The sequence below is a fragment of the Barbatula barbatula genome, assembly GCF_947034865.1.
Source record: "Barbatula barbatula genome assembly, chromosome: 2".
NCBI lineage: Eukaryota > Metazoa > Chordata > Actinopteri > Cypriniformes > Nemacheilidae > Barbatula > Barbatula barbatula.
In genome coordinates this window covers 25,633,700-25,649,277 of record NC_136767.1, presented here as the reverse complement: position 1 = coordinate 25,649,277, position 15,578 = coordinate 25,633,700, and the positions used below count along the sequence as shown (strand labels likewise).

At 38.8% G+C, this 15,578-nt stretch overlaps 1 protein-coding gene across 2 annotated transcripts in view; it reads right to left on the bottom strand.

Annotated features, from left to right (window-relative positions):
• The window catches only part of kremen1 (kringle containing transmembrane protein 1), a 45,213-nt gene extending 29,850 nt beyond the window's left edge, over positions 1 to 15,363 (bottom strand). For both annotated transcript variants that reach the window (XM_079478285.1, XM_079478286.1), the window contains exon 1: positions 15,063 to 15,363. In XM_079478285.1, the coding sequence (XP_079334411.1) occupies positions 15,063 to 15,138 (76 nt within the window). In that variant the 5' untranslated portion in view covers positions 15,139 to 15,363. The remainder of the gene's footprint in view (positions 1 to 15,062) is intronic.
• Positions 15,364 to 15,578: the final 215 nt, after the last annotated feature.

Sequence of the window (15,578 nt, the reverse complement as noted above, 5' to 3'; positions counted from 1 at the left end):
AGTAGGAACATTTTCAATGTAGTTCAACAGTACTATCTATCATATATAACATGTACTGTATATTTAAATTGAATTTATAAATCTATAGATATTGATATTAATAGATTCGAGGGTGAGTAAATTGATGACAGAATCTTAAAAGGGTAAACTGGCCCTTTAAGTCACAATTAGAATGTTGTTTAACATTATGTAACAAAATATCAAACATCGTTTATTTTGAAGAAACAATTCAAACGCACAAAAAAATGTGCACAAAACCCAAATAAACAGTATGTAAACAAAACGTTATATAACAATAGATACACTGTTGGAAAGAGTATAATAGGATTGGGACGCGTTCTATCAATCAATAATAAAACATGTCCATAGATTGACAAATGACAACTGTGGTCATTTAAATTTCGTATCTAATGCATTCATCGATCACATTTAGACTTTTGTAAGTTACATTGTATATAACATAAAAATGAATGAGATTCGATTCTGCACTTCTGTTTATACCACGGTATGGCCAAGATACTTTCGGTGGGCAGAACTTGCACAAGACTGAAATGCACAAATACAGTGCATGACATGAAAGTTAAATGCAGATAGAACTGTTTTAAAATCTTGTTTGCTGTTCACAAGTAACATGGATATAACAGATGCTCCATTTTGAGTCATTTGTTTTTGACTTGTCATTCATTTTCATTCACGTTTTTACGTTTTGGCGAAACACAGGAAGAAGAGAATTTCACCAAACAAGATAAAAAGTGCTTTATACCTTTAAAGTATTTCATCACTGGATAAGGCTTATACTGTAGGGAGAAAAGGCGTACCACTTGGTTTTTAATATAATATAACAACATATTCTGAATGTTTTGAAAAACTATACTCAGCATATTTCTGTAGTGGTAAAATGTGTAAAGTCAGACCTTAATCTGAAAACACAGAGACACAGTCCTTGGGAGAGATACTGCAGAAATGATAAACATAAAAACATACGCCAAGAAAAGAGAAACTAAACAAACGAATGCAAAAGCAATTTTCTTTTCACTTCACGTGCCCTTATATTCCATCCAAACTGAGATACGCCTATGAGGTAACAGCCGGTTTAATTTACATGTCCTTTTGTTCTGGAAGGGATCACGAAGCCAACACTTGTAAAATTAACAGTGAAACAAAGAGATAACACGCACACTAGGGTCATGTTCCCTTTCCGAAACTCCTTGAGTCACCCTTTGATGTGCAAGCGGAACGGCCAAATGAGAGCATATAAACACATGGGAATCTAAGACATGTGTAGCGTGTGTGTGCAATGTACTAATGTACACTGGAGTGCTGAAATATGCCGTATGACTTGTCAGCATCATCAAAGGGTGTAGATACGGTAGGGTCCTGTTCTGACACCGGTTTTGCGGTCCCCGGTTTCGAGTTCCTGCGCATAGTAGGTCAGTATCTGCATACATCAACATGGACATGATGATAAACCCAACGGCTCGCTCTACCTAATGGCAAAGCGCGTGGCGCACGTGGGTGTATTCTTATTGTATAAAAGCATATTTTCGTAAAACAACTCCTACGGCATACAGATACAAACAATGCGGCAAACATGCATGAATTAGCTTCTTCCCACAGCATTCCTCTCTTTTCAGCATAGTCTTTATTCCCATTCATTTACCGGAGCGGAATAAAGGGAGCGGTTTTAAGCTGCAGACCGCCGTCACGTCGTAGGATTTGTCAGGACACTGGAGCTCATTGTTCCCACAGGACCTCATCATGTTAGTGTCATTTGCACCCGCTCCCTTACATCAAGACCTCTCGGCGGATATCCGCCCACAGAGCCCTGATTATTTTAAGCGCTACCCAGAAAACCCCTTAGCTTTTCTGGGATTTTTAGAAACTATACTCTTTTAACTTTCCAGTCCAGTGATTCTGGACGAGTTTTCGTAAGAGGTCACATTATACATTTTTAGGTCCACAATGTCAGCCAAGGTTTCTTACGCTAAACACTGTCATAATTTAGTTTTCGTACTCTCCCTCTGACCCTTAGAATTAAATGGGATGTTGCAAATGTGCCTCAAAGTCTTCCATGTAAACACGCTCTTCGGATCCAATCGCAGAGCTGTCCTTGGATAAAAGCCTCCTTGCAAATCAGCCTGAAACTTTTTCCCTGATTTTGGGATGACATGACCCCTTTGCCTTATGCTTGTCTGTTATGCTTTTCAGCCAATGTTCCATAGAAAATGAAATCGTTGACTTAGAAAAGATTGTGTTACTATCTCTTTTACCTAACAGGTTCCAAAAGTCCTGACCTTAAATCCACACAAGCTCCCCCTCGGCCAGAACTGAGCAAAGCTAGATCAAAGTTTGGCCGAAACACCTCCCAGGGTACGCTGTGTATCATCACACGTGCACACACTAACTCACACCTGTTTTGGATCGCCCTGTTTTTGCTCAGGTTTATTGGTATGGCAAGAATGTTAATTATATGTGGTTTAAGGCAAGCAGACATGTGTGTGCAACGTTAGCCTTTCTGATACTGAGTAACAGTGATTACAGACCACAAAACAGCACCGTTTCTGTCTCGCGTTACCTTATAGCAAACAACTGTCTAATTCACAACAGTGATCTACTACAAGGCATCTACTCTTTAAATCGTCCACCAACCGTCTCCAATGGATATGTTTCCTTTGGAAAGAACAAATACGTATGATCAATGGTTAAATCAATCAAGGGTACAATATAGACACACAGACTAGATTCACAAGGGTAACATTGAATGAAATCATGAAATTAAGACGTTATTAGCATCTACAAAGGCATTAATGCAATTGGCAGACACTTTTATACAAGGTGACTTCCAGTGCATTTGGGATAAATATTTGATCAGTCCATACTTTCTCTGAAAAGGATAGTTTTTAAACATATAAATGAGATGTCAATGCAACCAACAGAGTTAAAATGATAACCATAAAAAATATGTCAACAGATAAAGGAAGTTTATGGGCCTATTTCTTTTGCTATTCTAGTCATGATCACTTAGTGAGTTTTATTATCTTCTTAAAGTGAAACAGAAATTCTGTCATCATTTACTCGCCCTCTTGTCGTTTCAAATCTGTATGACTTTCTTTCATCTGTAGAACACGAAAGAAGATATTTCGAAGAATGCTGGTAAACAAACAGCGGCGGGACCCATTGACTTGCAATTGGTTTTGTGTCCATACAAAAGAAGCGAATTGGTACCGCTGTCGTTCGATTTTCAACATCATTTAAAAGATCTTATTTTGCATTATCAGAAGAAAAGAGTCATACAGGTTTGAAATGACAAGAGAGAGTAAACGATGAAATCATTTTTTGAAGGTTTTTCACCTATCTGAGCCTTTATTTATCGTGACTCAACAGTTTAGAACCACCGACTGACACAATAAAGCCATCTGAGAATTATGGTTTTGGACTCGGCACATGTTCTATGAACTTCCTAACATGTTTTTACAATATGAGAACACAAAAGGAGACCATAAGTGTTCTTTTTCTAACATTAAACAGAATGAAAGTGATCGAATATGGTGATCTCAATACTGGCAGCAATAAACCTAAAGCAAACGTCAAATCTCCGGAGCGTTTAACTTAGTGAAGCTTCGATCAAACATGGCACTAGAAGGTTTGGGGGAATTACTTAACTTCATTCGGTTTTAATTTTCCAACATGTCGCTGCGAGCCATGTGTTATGATTAAAACTAGATGTAGTATGGGACCCATTCGTACAGACATTACCCCAAAAAAGTCAATAATCTTACGCCTTTGGCCTCAGGAGGGACTCAGTGCATGCATGCGTGTTGCACAAACATCCAGCATCTGCACCATCTGTGTCCAATGTCTCACGCAGGCTGTAAAACACGAGGCTGTCTTTAAGTGCCGCTCTGAGAACAGATATGAGCTTCATCGGATGCAGCTCCTCGTTTAGCAGATGTTTTATTGCGAAAAGTTTAGAATGGAGCAATAAATAAATTAAACTAGATATTTTTTAAACTTTTTGTAAAAAACATGTTGAGTTTGCCCATGCATAACTACTTGTCACAGTTTTAGGGTGTTGCTAGGGTGTTGGACTTGGTTGCCATGGACGCTAAGCGGTTGCAAGTATATTTTAGGTGTTTGCTTATTGCCACACTGCAACCTAAACAATATAAATAAGGTATTAATACTATTTAAGCTAAGAGACAACTAGACAAAAGTAAACTGGAATTAGGTTTTTGTCCAAAAAAAAATTTAAGCTATACATTTTTCTGTAAAATATAATAATACATATTTACATAAAGTGCAATAAAGGGCCGTTACGAACATCTTTTTCTCATTCTTTGCACCACATATCTGATTGTACTTTCTAAGCTATTGCGGACAAGTCAATATTGTTCTTTGCTATTGTTGTTTTTCATTTCACCACTTTGTTCTCTTCTTTCTTTTTGTTGGGCAGATGTACTCCTGATACTGCTATCATTCTCTATGACTCCGAACAGGTCCACTTACAGCAGCCCACAACACCATATGAAACGTGTATCAGCCTTCCGTAAAGAGAAGCCAACAATCTGAAACAAACAAAAGCCTCCACACGAGACACCCAATCACCAGCATCTCTTTCCTTTCTCCCTCTGTCCACGGTAAAACCTGCTCCGGTTCAGATACTGGGAAGTATAAAAGAGTGGAGAAACAGATGGAAAGACAGAGAGAGAGCCAGTGAGAGATGGCGAGAGAAGGCGTGAGAAAGAAAGTCCAGGGCATCCTTGTGTCCTCCATGAGAACGGGATCGGTTTCAGGAATCTATTGAGAAGCTGGAGATATAGTTACATGGCACTATGAGTGACCTGCTTGAATTGGACCTGAGAAAGGCCTCTTATGGGTGCTCTGTTGAATAGACCTCATTCATCCCTAATACACAGAGAAAAAGACTACGCCAGCACTCCAGATAAGATAACCAGCCATTGAACCTCGCTCATTTCAATATTCCCTAGCAAACAATAACTGAAACCCACAGGATTGCCTTGGTACATTTACCCCCAAATTAACATTTTGGGATCATTTGCATGTTTTTTTTCTAGTGAGAACCGTAAAAGGAGATGTCAGCTTTTTCCATGCACTGATTTATAATACAAATCTCCAAATAAGGTTGTTCGGTTATGTTAAAAAGAGCTGCTCGGACATCCTTTTGTGGTACACAGAAGAAAAAAATGAACAATACAAGTAACACAGAATAGAAATTCTCAAATAAGAAATGGTCATATTGAAACTGAATTGAAAACGAAAGACTCCCGGCTTCCTTTTAAGTCAAATGAAACTGACAAAATGAAACACTGTTGAAAGTGTCCGAGTCGTATAAAACTGTGTCAATTTCATTTAATTGCGAGTTAGCTCCATCTACAAAACACAAAGTTATTTCACCCGAGCCACAAGCATCTGACCCTCCACAATGATCTTCCTGTTGTTCCATGTCACACTTTCCCTCTGAAAGAAAAGAGAAGGTGACAATTTGCTCCTCGGCCGCAGAAGTCTTTCTGGGCACTCGAGCGAGTGGATTCGGGGAAAACCCGAAGGTTTTATTTTTTGCCTTTTCTTCCTCTTCTGTTCTTCCTTTAGAACAGGCTGGTCAGCTGTGAGAACCAAAGACAACGTTTGCTTAGTTCACAGGACAGGTCAAATGCCTCTCTGTGGCAATTCAATATCCTACTATGATGTTATTGGTTATGGCTTCTAAAATCATAGCTGTACAAAACACCACATAAGTACAAGTTTACTTTTTTGAAGAGATTTAGATTTGGTCTGCAGAAATGTAGGAATGTTAGAAGACTTCCTACGGACTAGGGACTTTACAGGAACACCACACCAAATGCTCAATTTATACAATATAACTGGCAACCCATTTATCTAATGAACTTGTTTTAAATAAGAGTACAAAAAACTGCCTATAATACTGATATGTAATTAAATTAGTCGAGATAGATTTCTTGTGCAATGCCACGAATGTTAAAGAAAACAACTTTTCCTGCAACCTGCAATTTTATGTTGCAAACAGAGATGGCGATAGAGAGGCAAATGTTATGGCATTGCAGCTTGAAATGCATTACATATTCATGTTTTGAAATGTTTAAATAAAATATAAACATAGGCAATTTTGCCGTTTCTAACTAAATATTATTGACTATTTAACAGTTAAACCTAATTTAATATTATTCGTTATAGTTTTTATCAAATATCATCAAAAAGCTAATAATTCCCATAAGAAAGAATAATCTCTTTCTTTAAATGGATCAAATATTTATCCTAGACATCAATGTGAATAAATGAAAAGATGCAGACTCATATGTCTCCATAGCTTCCTAGGAGATCACAAGAAGATTACATCTTTAAAGTGTGCAATCAAAAAATCAATGTGATTGAAGATCTTATTATGAACTCAAACATTTCTCATCGCATTTATTAAAGTCCAGATAATTGATTTTACATTTACATCACATTTATGCATTTGGCAGACGCTTTCATCCAAAGCGATTTCCATTGCATTGTATTATACATTTGATTCTGTCTATGTGCACTCCCCTGGGATCGAACCCATGACCTAGCGCCATGCTCTAACCACTGAGCCACAAAAATCTTGCAATAAAAGAGCAACCTATGATCAATCGAAATTTTCTATGAATTAATGAGATGTTATTCTTTACACCGAGTCCTAGCAGTCTTGAACACCTATTACTTTCATATTAAGGGCCCTACTAACTAGAACTATGGTTCTACAGCATACTTGATTCCATTACGTGTCCAGACAAAGAATAAGAAAGCCCCTTGAAGACTTTCAAAGAATCGTCTACAATTCTTTAATCTTATTCTGTCCCTGAAGTGCACTGGAATAAGCCATAAAGCGCTGTTGCATATAAAAGAGCATTTGTTGGAAACAGAGGTGTAGATGACTACACTCACAGCCTTCAGCGTACAGACAGATGTTTGCATGCTGGTGGCAGTTTTACTTATTTTCCCCGAACAGCCTTTTATTTTTAAGCACTGCGGCAATGCGAGATATGGATTCTAATTTAGCCTAAACAAATCCATATTTGTTTAGAAAACAGTCATTATCTCCAACAGTTTTCGTGTGCTGCTTTTGCATTTTTCCTAGAGGGCTTGTCTGGCGTTCTCTATGCAAAAGGACCCGGCTACAATTTCCTTCATGAATTGTATTGTTTGCAACCCGATAATAATCCGCTGCTGTCTGCCTGCAAGATTTTTACGCAGTAAATTAAGTTTAAGAAAAATGTTAAATATGCTAAAATTCCAATTGAATGTGACACGCTCTCAGAAGGAAGCAGAGAGGCTTGTGAATATCGCACAGGCGTAACTGTCTGCGGATGAAAACAGCAGCCATCCATGGAGGGTGGCATACATAGTGAAGGACGGATGAGAAATAAACGAGAGGGACAGGCGGGATACCGTGATGGGAAACAATGAAGGGAAATAGTCCTGAAGCACATCTTTAAAAGATCACTGCATTAACACACTAAAGACTCTTAAAGATCGCAATCTTTGTTTAGGTTCATTTTCCATTAGCGTCGGTTAAAGCCCTCACGTTGTTTAGAGATCAGCTTCATGCCATTTTTCTGAAATATGTGTGAAAGTAGAACCTGCAAGCAAGGATTTTACCACGGAGGTGAAATGTAGCATCACCTTCACAGAAAAAACTTTAATGTAATTTTCATGTAAACTGTTATAAGGAAAGTTCTCCCAAAACTCTCTTTATATTTTTCTCTTCTACAGAGCACCAAAGAAGGTATTTCGAAGAACGTTGGTAACCGAACCTATTGACTTGCATTGGTTTTGTGTCTATACAATAGAAGTGAATGGGTAGTGACGTTGTTCGGTTACCAACATCCTTCAAAATATCTTCTTTTGTGTTCGGGCGGGAGAAAGAAAGTGAAACAGGTTTGAAATGACAAGAGGGTGAGTAAATAATGACAGAATCTTCATTGATGGGAGAGCGAAACCTTTAAAGGAATTGGTTTGCTTATGCTATCCATGCCTGGTGGTGTTATCAACTCACCGTGACAGGATCTGCTCACTTCAGCACCCCGACAGCTGGGACCCAGACAGGTGATGAGTGATGATATTGATTAAACAACTGTATGCCGTTCAAATTCTCCGGGGTACATGACACTTAACAAAGAAAAACAATCGGAGCTGTAATCGGAAACATATGTTATGTGTGTGCGCGCACACGGATGTAAAATAATCATAGGCAGATCGGTGCTGTTCTTCTGAAACCTTGTATCTCCCTATTTCACGATTTCTATTTTTGAGCTTATTCCTTATTATAGAGTTTTTAGAGGGTTTCTCAGCAGCTAAAGTTGTCATAGTTGGGTAAACTTCTATAGCGATGAATGGGAGACTACAACAAATATATTCTTGAATTCAAAAGTAAAACCCAATGATAGTGTTGTCACGATTATCAATAAAATGGAAAAAATAGAGAGTCTGATTATTTACTTGTCAAATTTACCATGACTTTCATAGACGCTGTACAAGAAACACTGTTGCATTATAACAATTGTTTTGTAAATTGATGCAAAGGTAATATAATACAAAGTATAGTGTTATAAACGTACATACATTTAAAAAAAACATCTTAATATAAAAAACTTTGTATGATTTACGATGCTGATGACCGTTGAACACGTCTTCACAGGCTTGTGAAAAAGGTCCATGTTTGGACACAAAAAGATGTGCACAAACCAACTAGGCTTGATATTATAGATTTCCCAAAATATTCAGTTGGGCTTCTTATACATGATGATAAACGTGTTGATAAATAATTCAATTTAATTTGTGAGTGAATTACTTAAATTTTAGTCTGTTTACAAACAAAGTGACTCTGAATATATGCCAAATATCATATGGATTATACATCTGTAATATCCTTTCATGCCTTAAGGTTTAACAGATGAATACTATCTATTCTCCATACCTGCTTGTCCTCTACAGGATTTCTCCATGTTTTGGGCTGCCGGCATTCAAAATTTAAATACAGAAAAAAGTTGTATTTTGTTTGGCATAAGATACATATACAGAAAGGGTTTAAGCATGCTGACTATCAAACAATTACTCATTCAGTTAGCCCACTAAAGCACAACATGAAGTGACCTTGCCTTTACGTTGCTGAAAATAAAATCTTAATAGATAAGGAATCAACTAGTCAGTTGTTTGACAGCTGGTCAACCATCCTGACCCACCCCTGCCAGACAGGAGGTTGTAGGCGACCCTTTGACCTGTACAGACTCCACAGGACACCAACCAGAGGTCAACAGGAAGTCGAGGAGAGGATGGCATGTCGGCTGATACATACTGAGCCAGACAAAACTGCCACTGCTAAAAACCCACAGAATGGGAGGAGATTGAGGTATCGGTCTCTTGCCAACTTTCTAAAAGTACATTCCAAATATTTATAAATATGTATATTTTTCAAAACCGGTGATCTGACATAGCACATCGGATGCTGTGATGGTGGTTAAGAGGCAGATCTCATTCTCTCTCCCACTGTCTCTCTCCCCTCTCACTGACCTTCGCATACTTCTGAGAAAATAACAGTGTCGGATGTAGCTTTAACAAAACACAAGAATTGCTTTGCAGTGTGCGACGGAAAATGGGGGGAAAAGCTGATCTGAGACCAGTTTTGCATGTGTCCTACTTGCAGATGGGTGCCCTGATGTTTTAAAGTCGTGAAATATGTGGCAGTAAGAACAAGATTATAATTGTAATGTATGTTTTTTTAAACTGTTCAAATCCCTATAACCACAATAGTAATACTGATGGTGTCTTAACAAGCACCGCTAATAAAAGATCAAATATAGTTTTGCGCAGTAAAGGGGAAAGGTTTGAAGTTTGCCGGGAGGTAAACTGGTTTGAGCGGGTCTGAGCAGGCAGCAGGTACAGAACACGATCACCTAACTATACTTGACCTTTGACCCAGGGCGTAACATCAAAGGATGCAAAAAGAGGAGCACAGATGACGCCATAAATCTCTGGTGTACACACACATTCCGTTTGAAATCGAATGCATTACGTTATTTCTACACGTCTACTCGTGACACAACATATCTGTTATTAACCATTTCGACGATCACAAAGTCATTTTTTTATACTAAAATAATAGTATTTTCTTTACCCAACATCACACGGAGACCTGATGACAGTATCAGATTTATGGTAAAACATTAAGTCATGACTACATTTGATGACATTTTCAAACTCTTAAGTTTGGCCAAATTTGAACAAAACACAAATAAAGAAAAACAGCTTGTATATTCCTATCTGGTTTGCGGCGAAGAGGTGGTTAGCCCAGAGTTCTTCTTCTAATTTGGCGACAAAAATACCCACATCAGAGCGTGTCGTTTCAGAGGGCACAGGCATTCCTTTGGTCCCTACATTTCCCAGAAATCCTTCCACCCATTTCCTGCCAGCATATCCTCACATTTACACACAACAGGCTGTAATTACCGACCCAGCTGATCCGATCCAGAACCAACCACCGAGAAACATGGAACACAAAGATGCCTCTGTAACCAAGGGTGACACAGAATACTGGAATACTGACCAGGCTGCTCCTCTATGTGTGGAAAGACACTGCGCCTGTGGTTGGCCCTGTCAATCTCTAGAGGAAGATTTTAGACTATATTAAGTCAACTACACATCACGCGTTAATGACAATACAGAGGAAAAAGTACAATCGAAAAGTTTTAAACTCTTAAATCATCCCGCGAGTCTCAGTTGTTTCTCCTAGACAGATATAGGGACTTCTGCGTATATTATTTCACTTGCTGCTTCTCAGATTTTTCTCCTTGAGTTTCAGAGGGGATCTCAACAATGTCTCAAAATGAGTATATCCAATAGGAATAATAGTCTTAACTATGTCTTTTTATTGATTTAGGCAAAACAAATGAGGCTGACTGACATTTTCCAAAGGTATTTATCAACTATTGAACTTTTTGAGAACAGTACAGTACATACATTTTAAAAATTGTCTTTCTTGAACATCATACATAAACATGCAAAGACAAGCAAGTTTCGCAAGAAAAACAAGTTGACGTCTCAAAACGCTCAACGGCATTTATGTAGACGAACAAAGGCAAACAAAAGCAAAACAAAACTGTAAAAAACATAATCCGGTGGTAATTATAGTCGTTGAACTCCGTGAATTAAACGCGGCACTTTGTCAACAAGTATACATAAAGAGAATGAGAAAAAAAGAGGAAGTGGTGGAGGGGACAAAGAAAAATACTAAAGTGCTTTTCTTACCCACGCTTCCGACCACCTGGCTACTGTTTCCCTCCCAACCCATGCTTCCCTGTCAAAACTGGTGTGAAACAGCGCAGGCGCTGCTTTTCAAAAAGCACTGGCTAGTAAAGACAAGGATGAAAAAAGACAATGTAGATGAAGAATGGAGATGGAAGAGAGGAGCAGTCAGCAATTGCTTGGGGTGGGGGCTGACGAAGGATCTGTCAAACAGAAGATCTGGCAAAAAAACTTCAGGCACCGGATATACACCCCCAATATCTTTTAATACATGTTGTGGTGAGAGGCACATGCTGCTGTGTGGTTCTACATCCCATTTATCCATTATCTGACTGGTAGTGATGTGATTTCCTGAAAGTCGGATAAAGAATGCTACATTTTTGCCCACGCTGTGAAAATAGTGTTGTCAGGTCACATAAACAATGTGTGTCATGTGACAACAATATCTACATTAACTGCTTTATTAGATTTCAAAATATAATTTAAAATGACTGAATCAACTACATTAGTAATTTTTATTGAACACATAAGCTTTGTAAAGGGCAAAAATAATTCTGTCATCTTCTACTCACTCATGTCATTTCAAACCTGTTCGACTTTATTTCCTCCTCAAAAGAATATATTTTGAAGACTGTCGAAAACTGAGCAACGGCGGTACCCATTCACTTCTATTGTATGGACACAAAACCATGTCAATGGGAACCGCCGTTGTTCGGTTACCAACATTCTTTAAAATATATCTTTTTTTGTGTTCTGCAGAAGAGACAAAGTCATACAGGTTTGAAACGACAAGAGGGTGAGCAGACCTAAAAGATATCCTTTTTATATTTGGGTGAACTATCCCTTTAACTGCATTCGCAGTTTACAATGCACAAGCAGCCAAATCGAAGAAATTAGGAAATATCTGAATTATTACGCTTCGTAATACCCAGCCAAGTATGCAAAAGAGAATTATTTAACAAACACAAAAGAGTGTCGGCAGATTAAACGCTGATGTAAGCTATTACTCACACTCCTGAACAAAAATAACTTTAAACATTAGGTGCTGATCTCATTTCAGATAACTTCTACCATAGAAAAGGCATGACACAGATTTAATGAGTTGAGCAAAACAACGCTTTGAAGTCTTTTGTTTGCCCTTTAGCCAGAATCATTCCAATCATTTTCGCAATCTGCACATTCTGTTTTCACAGAAAGGCACAGCAAAACAAGTATCATCAAGTGCAACCTAAAATGCAAAAACATGTGGGAAAATAAAAACACATCTGTCTTTGACAGAAATAAAAATGACATCATAATCATGCAAACCACCTGCCAACCACTTGCAAATGATATGAGCTCCTGTATGAACTATATTTTCTATTTTGGCTAGGAATACAGTGATGTGATCTGACCTCTGGCCTGGTCATGGTGCTGGTACAGCTAATTTAAAGGTAGGTTTTAAAGACAGCAACTGTGCATTTATCTTAGATAAGGAAAAATCAAAGATGCCAGACATCTTTTCTCTCAAACATCCGGCAAGTTTCATCATGCACACATTTCAATTCCCAGATCTCATCAGACAGACACGAGCAACAGGTGCTCATCAGATATCAATAACCAATTTGCAGAAAGAGAAAACAGACACAGAGTTTTAAATTTTTTGAAAAGTGGTTGTGTGTATGATATATACACTCACAACTATTTCTATTATTATATTTTCCGAATTGTACTGTATGTTATAGTAAAGTCATCAAACGACAAATAAGAACAAATGAAACTATGGGAATTATGTAGTGACCACAAAATGTGAAACAAATCTAATCTTATATTTTAGGTACTTCAAAGCAGCCGCCCTTTGCCTAGATTACAGCTCTGCACCCTCCGGGCATTCTCTCAACCAATTTCACGAGGTCCCGTCTGTAATTTTTAAAACTATTGTAGGAGTTCCCATGTGTTGTATGCTGGCCACTTGATGACTGCTTTCCTTCACTACCTGGTCCAACTTATCCATAAAACATCTATAAAAATTGTGCTTTGGTGAAGAAATGCATATGTCTGGAGAACAAATTTCAAGCATTATGCACGTGCCTTTAGATCAAACGTTTTTTAGGATGCCAAGAAACTGGTGAGAAAATGGACGCAAGTGTGTTCAAACTTTTGACTCATGGCCTGTTTGGGACTCGATATAGATTTGCCTGTGCACAGGGAACTCCAATGAGCCATCTACTGTGGTCATTTCCCTAAATGAGATTTTTCCACTCGTAACCTATTTAAATCGTCTGCCCTCACATGACTTTTAAAACCATTACACCTGTCACAATTACTCACTATTACAGTGTGTCAAATGGAAATGCAATGTTCTGGAAAGCTATTGTGAATACATATCGCAGACGGACAAAAACATAAAACATCCCAGAAATCCGAGTGAATTTAAAAGTAATGTTTTAATGGAAACTATAATGTTCTATGTGGGGTCTTTACTGGAGGTGGTAACCGGTAAAACGCCATACAATCTTTCTGGAATAAAACTCAAAACAAACTACATCATATAGGTTTTGTAATGGTGGAGTGCTCATGGTTCATAATAAAACTGAATATAGGCCTTTTTTGTTTGTTTTAGCGGGGATAGGTGCAGATGGCAGCGTTTACGCATCACGCAGATATCCAAACCCCTCTTTTAAATCAAAAGCTATTATCACGACACGAAAAAGTCAAAAGAGAGCTTCTGACAAAGAGAGCTTCTTGAAATAAAACACAAAAGACAGCACACGCTAGCGTCTCGACTCGAGGCGATAAACGCGGGTGACGCGCGCTTTGCTCGGGCAGGTTATTTGATATAACGCGTTCAAGAGAAGTCGCGTCACGTCAGTTCTTTGAAATAAAGACGCTTAATTGGTTGACTGGATGCAGACGTCAGAGTCGCGTTCCCTGCAAGGTATATGGAGTTTTTGATCGGAATAGAAACATTTTAGTGCGCACTATGCGGTGTTAATCGTACTGATAATGTAAGGGGTACTTGAGGTCTTGTAGGAGGCACGAAGAAGGATAGTATCTACGTTGGAGGATTTCAAGTTCACCGCGTGGACGGAGGTACTGCAAACGCGGCACGTAAAATGTTGACAGACTTGTAGTTTCTGCACGAACATATTGTTTGCATTTGAAATGCAGTCCATATCAGGTTAAGTTGCAATAAAGAACGAGAGGTTTATGCTGCCTGAGCTAAAAGACGCAGTATTGCGCATCACCGTAAGGAGACGTAAATGTGTCAGTGAGAGAAGACTCAAAGTAAACGCAAAGTTCAAGAAAATATGTAATAACTACATATTCATTACACACACGCACGACGTATGCAAAAATAAGGACCATTGAGGTTGATGTTATTCAGACAGTGATAACATGTTATTAGCCAAAAGCCTCGTTTGATGGAAGACTGTGTTTTGGTGAAAACATATTTCGTTTTATTGAGAGGTATGAATACCTGTCCTGTCAGAAACGGCGGGGTGGTTATTAATATAACGCATCTTCAAACCATCAATGTTTAGCCAGTTATTCAGAGTAAAATGGATTGTGGGGTTCGTGTAGTTAACCAGACTGTACAAGAAAAGTGACAGAAACCGCTGAAGTCGATGCTCATCTCGAGACATGAGTGTTGCGCGGGGAACGCAACGCGCTACAATGTAACACTGCTAGTCAGCGCAATGCAACAATGTAACGGTCAAATCACAAACGCGTTACGGCCATCCTATTTGAACACATCCAAAGTTTGAGAGACTCACCCGTCTCCAACTGTTGAGAAGCGGACGCGGTGAAGCAGGCGGCGAGGAGCAAAGCAGCGATTCTCCAAGGATCCATCTCTCTCTATTCTGTAGTTTTTAAGAGATCTCTACTCTTGTCGTCTGTTGTCGCAGGTGAACTGTTTGCAGTGCAGTCGGGTCGGTCAGTCGAGCTGGACCAGTTGAATGTAATGAAATCTTGGCGAGCGCCGCGTTAAGAGCGTCTGAACTTCTATAGGCAGATCAGCGCTGCCCCCAGACACACAGAAGATAGCAGAAAAAAGCAGGGATCCTATTTCAAATCATGTGACAGGAAATCGGGGCAATAGATTCAACCTGCCTCGCGCATGGGGTATGCAGCCTACCTGTTGCGCGCTGTAGGCTGGTCGGAAATATTATATCTGTGCGTAAGAAAACTTACCAAACTCACGGGATTTCCATGGTTAGATAGACGACAGACGGGGTGGATAATGGAATAATTACTTTAGATCGTTTTATACGTCACCAACATTGGCACAC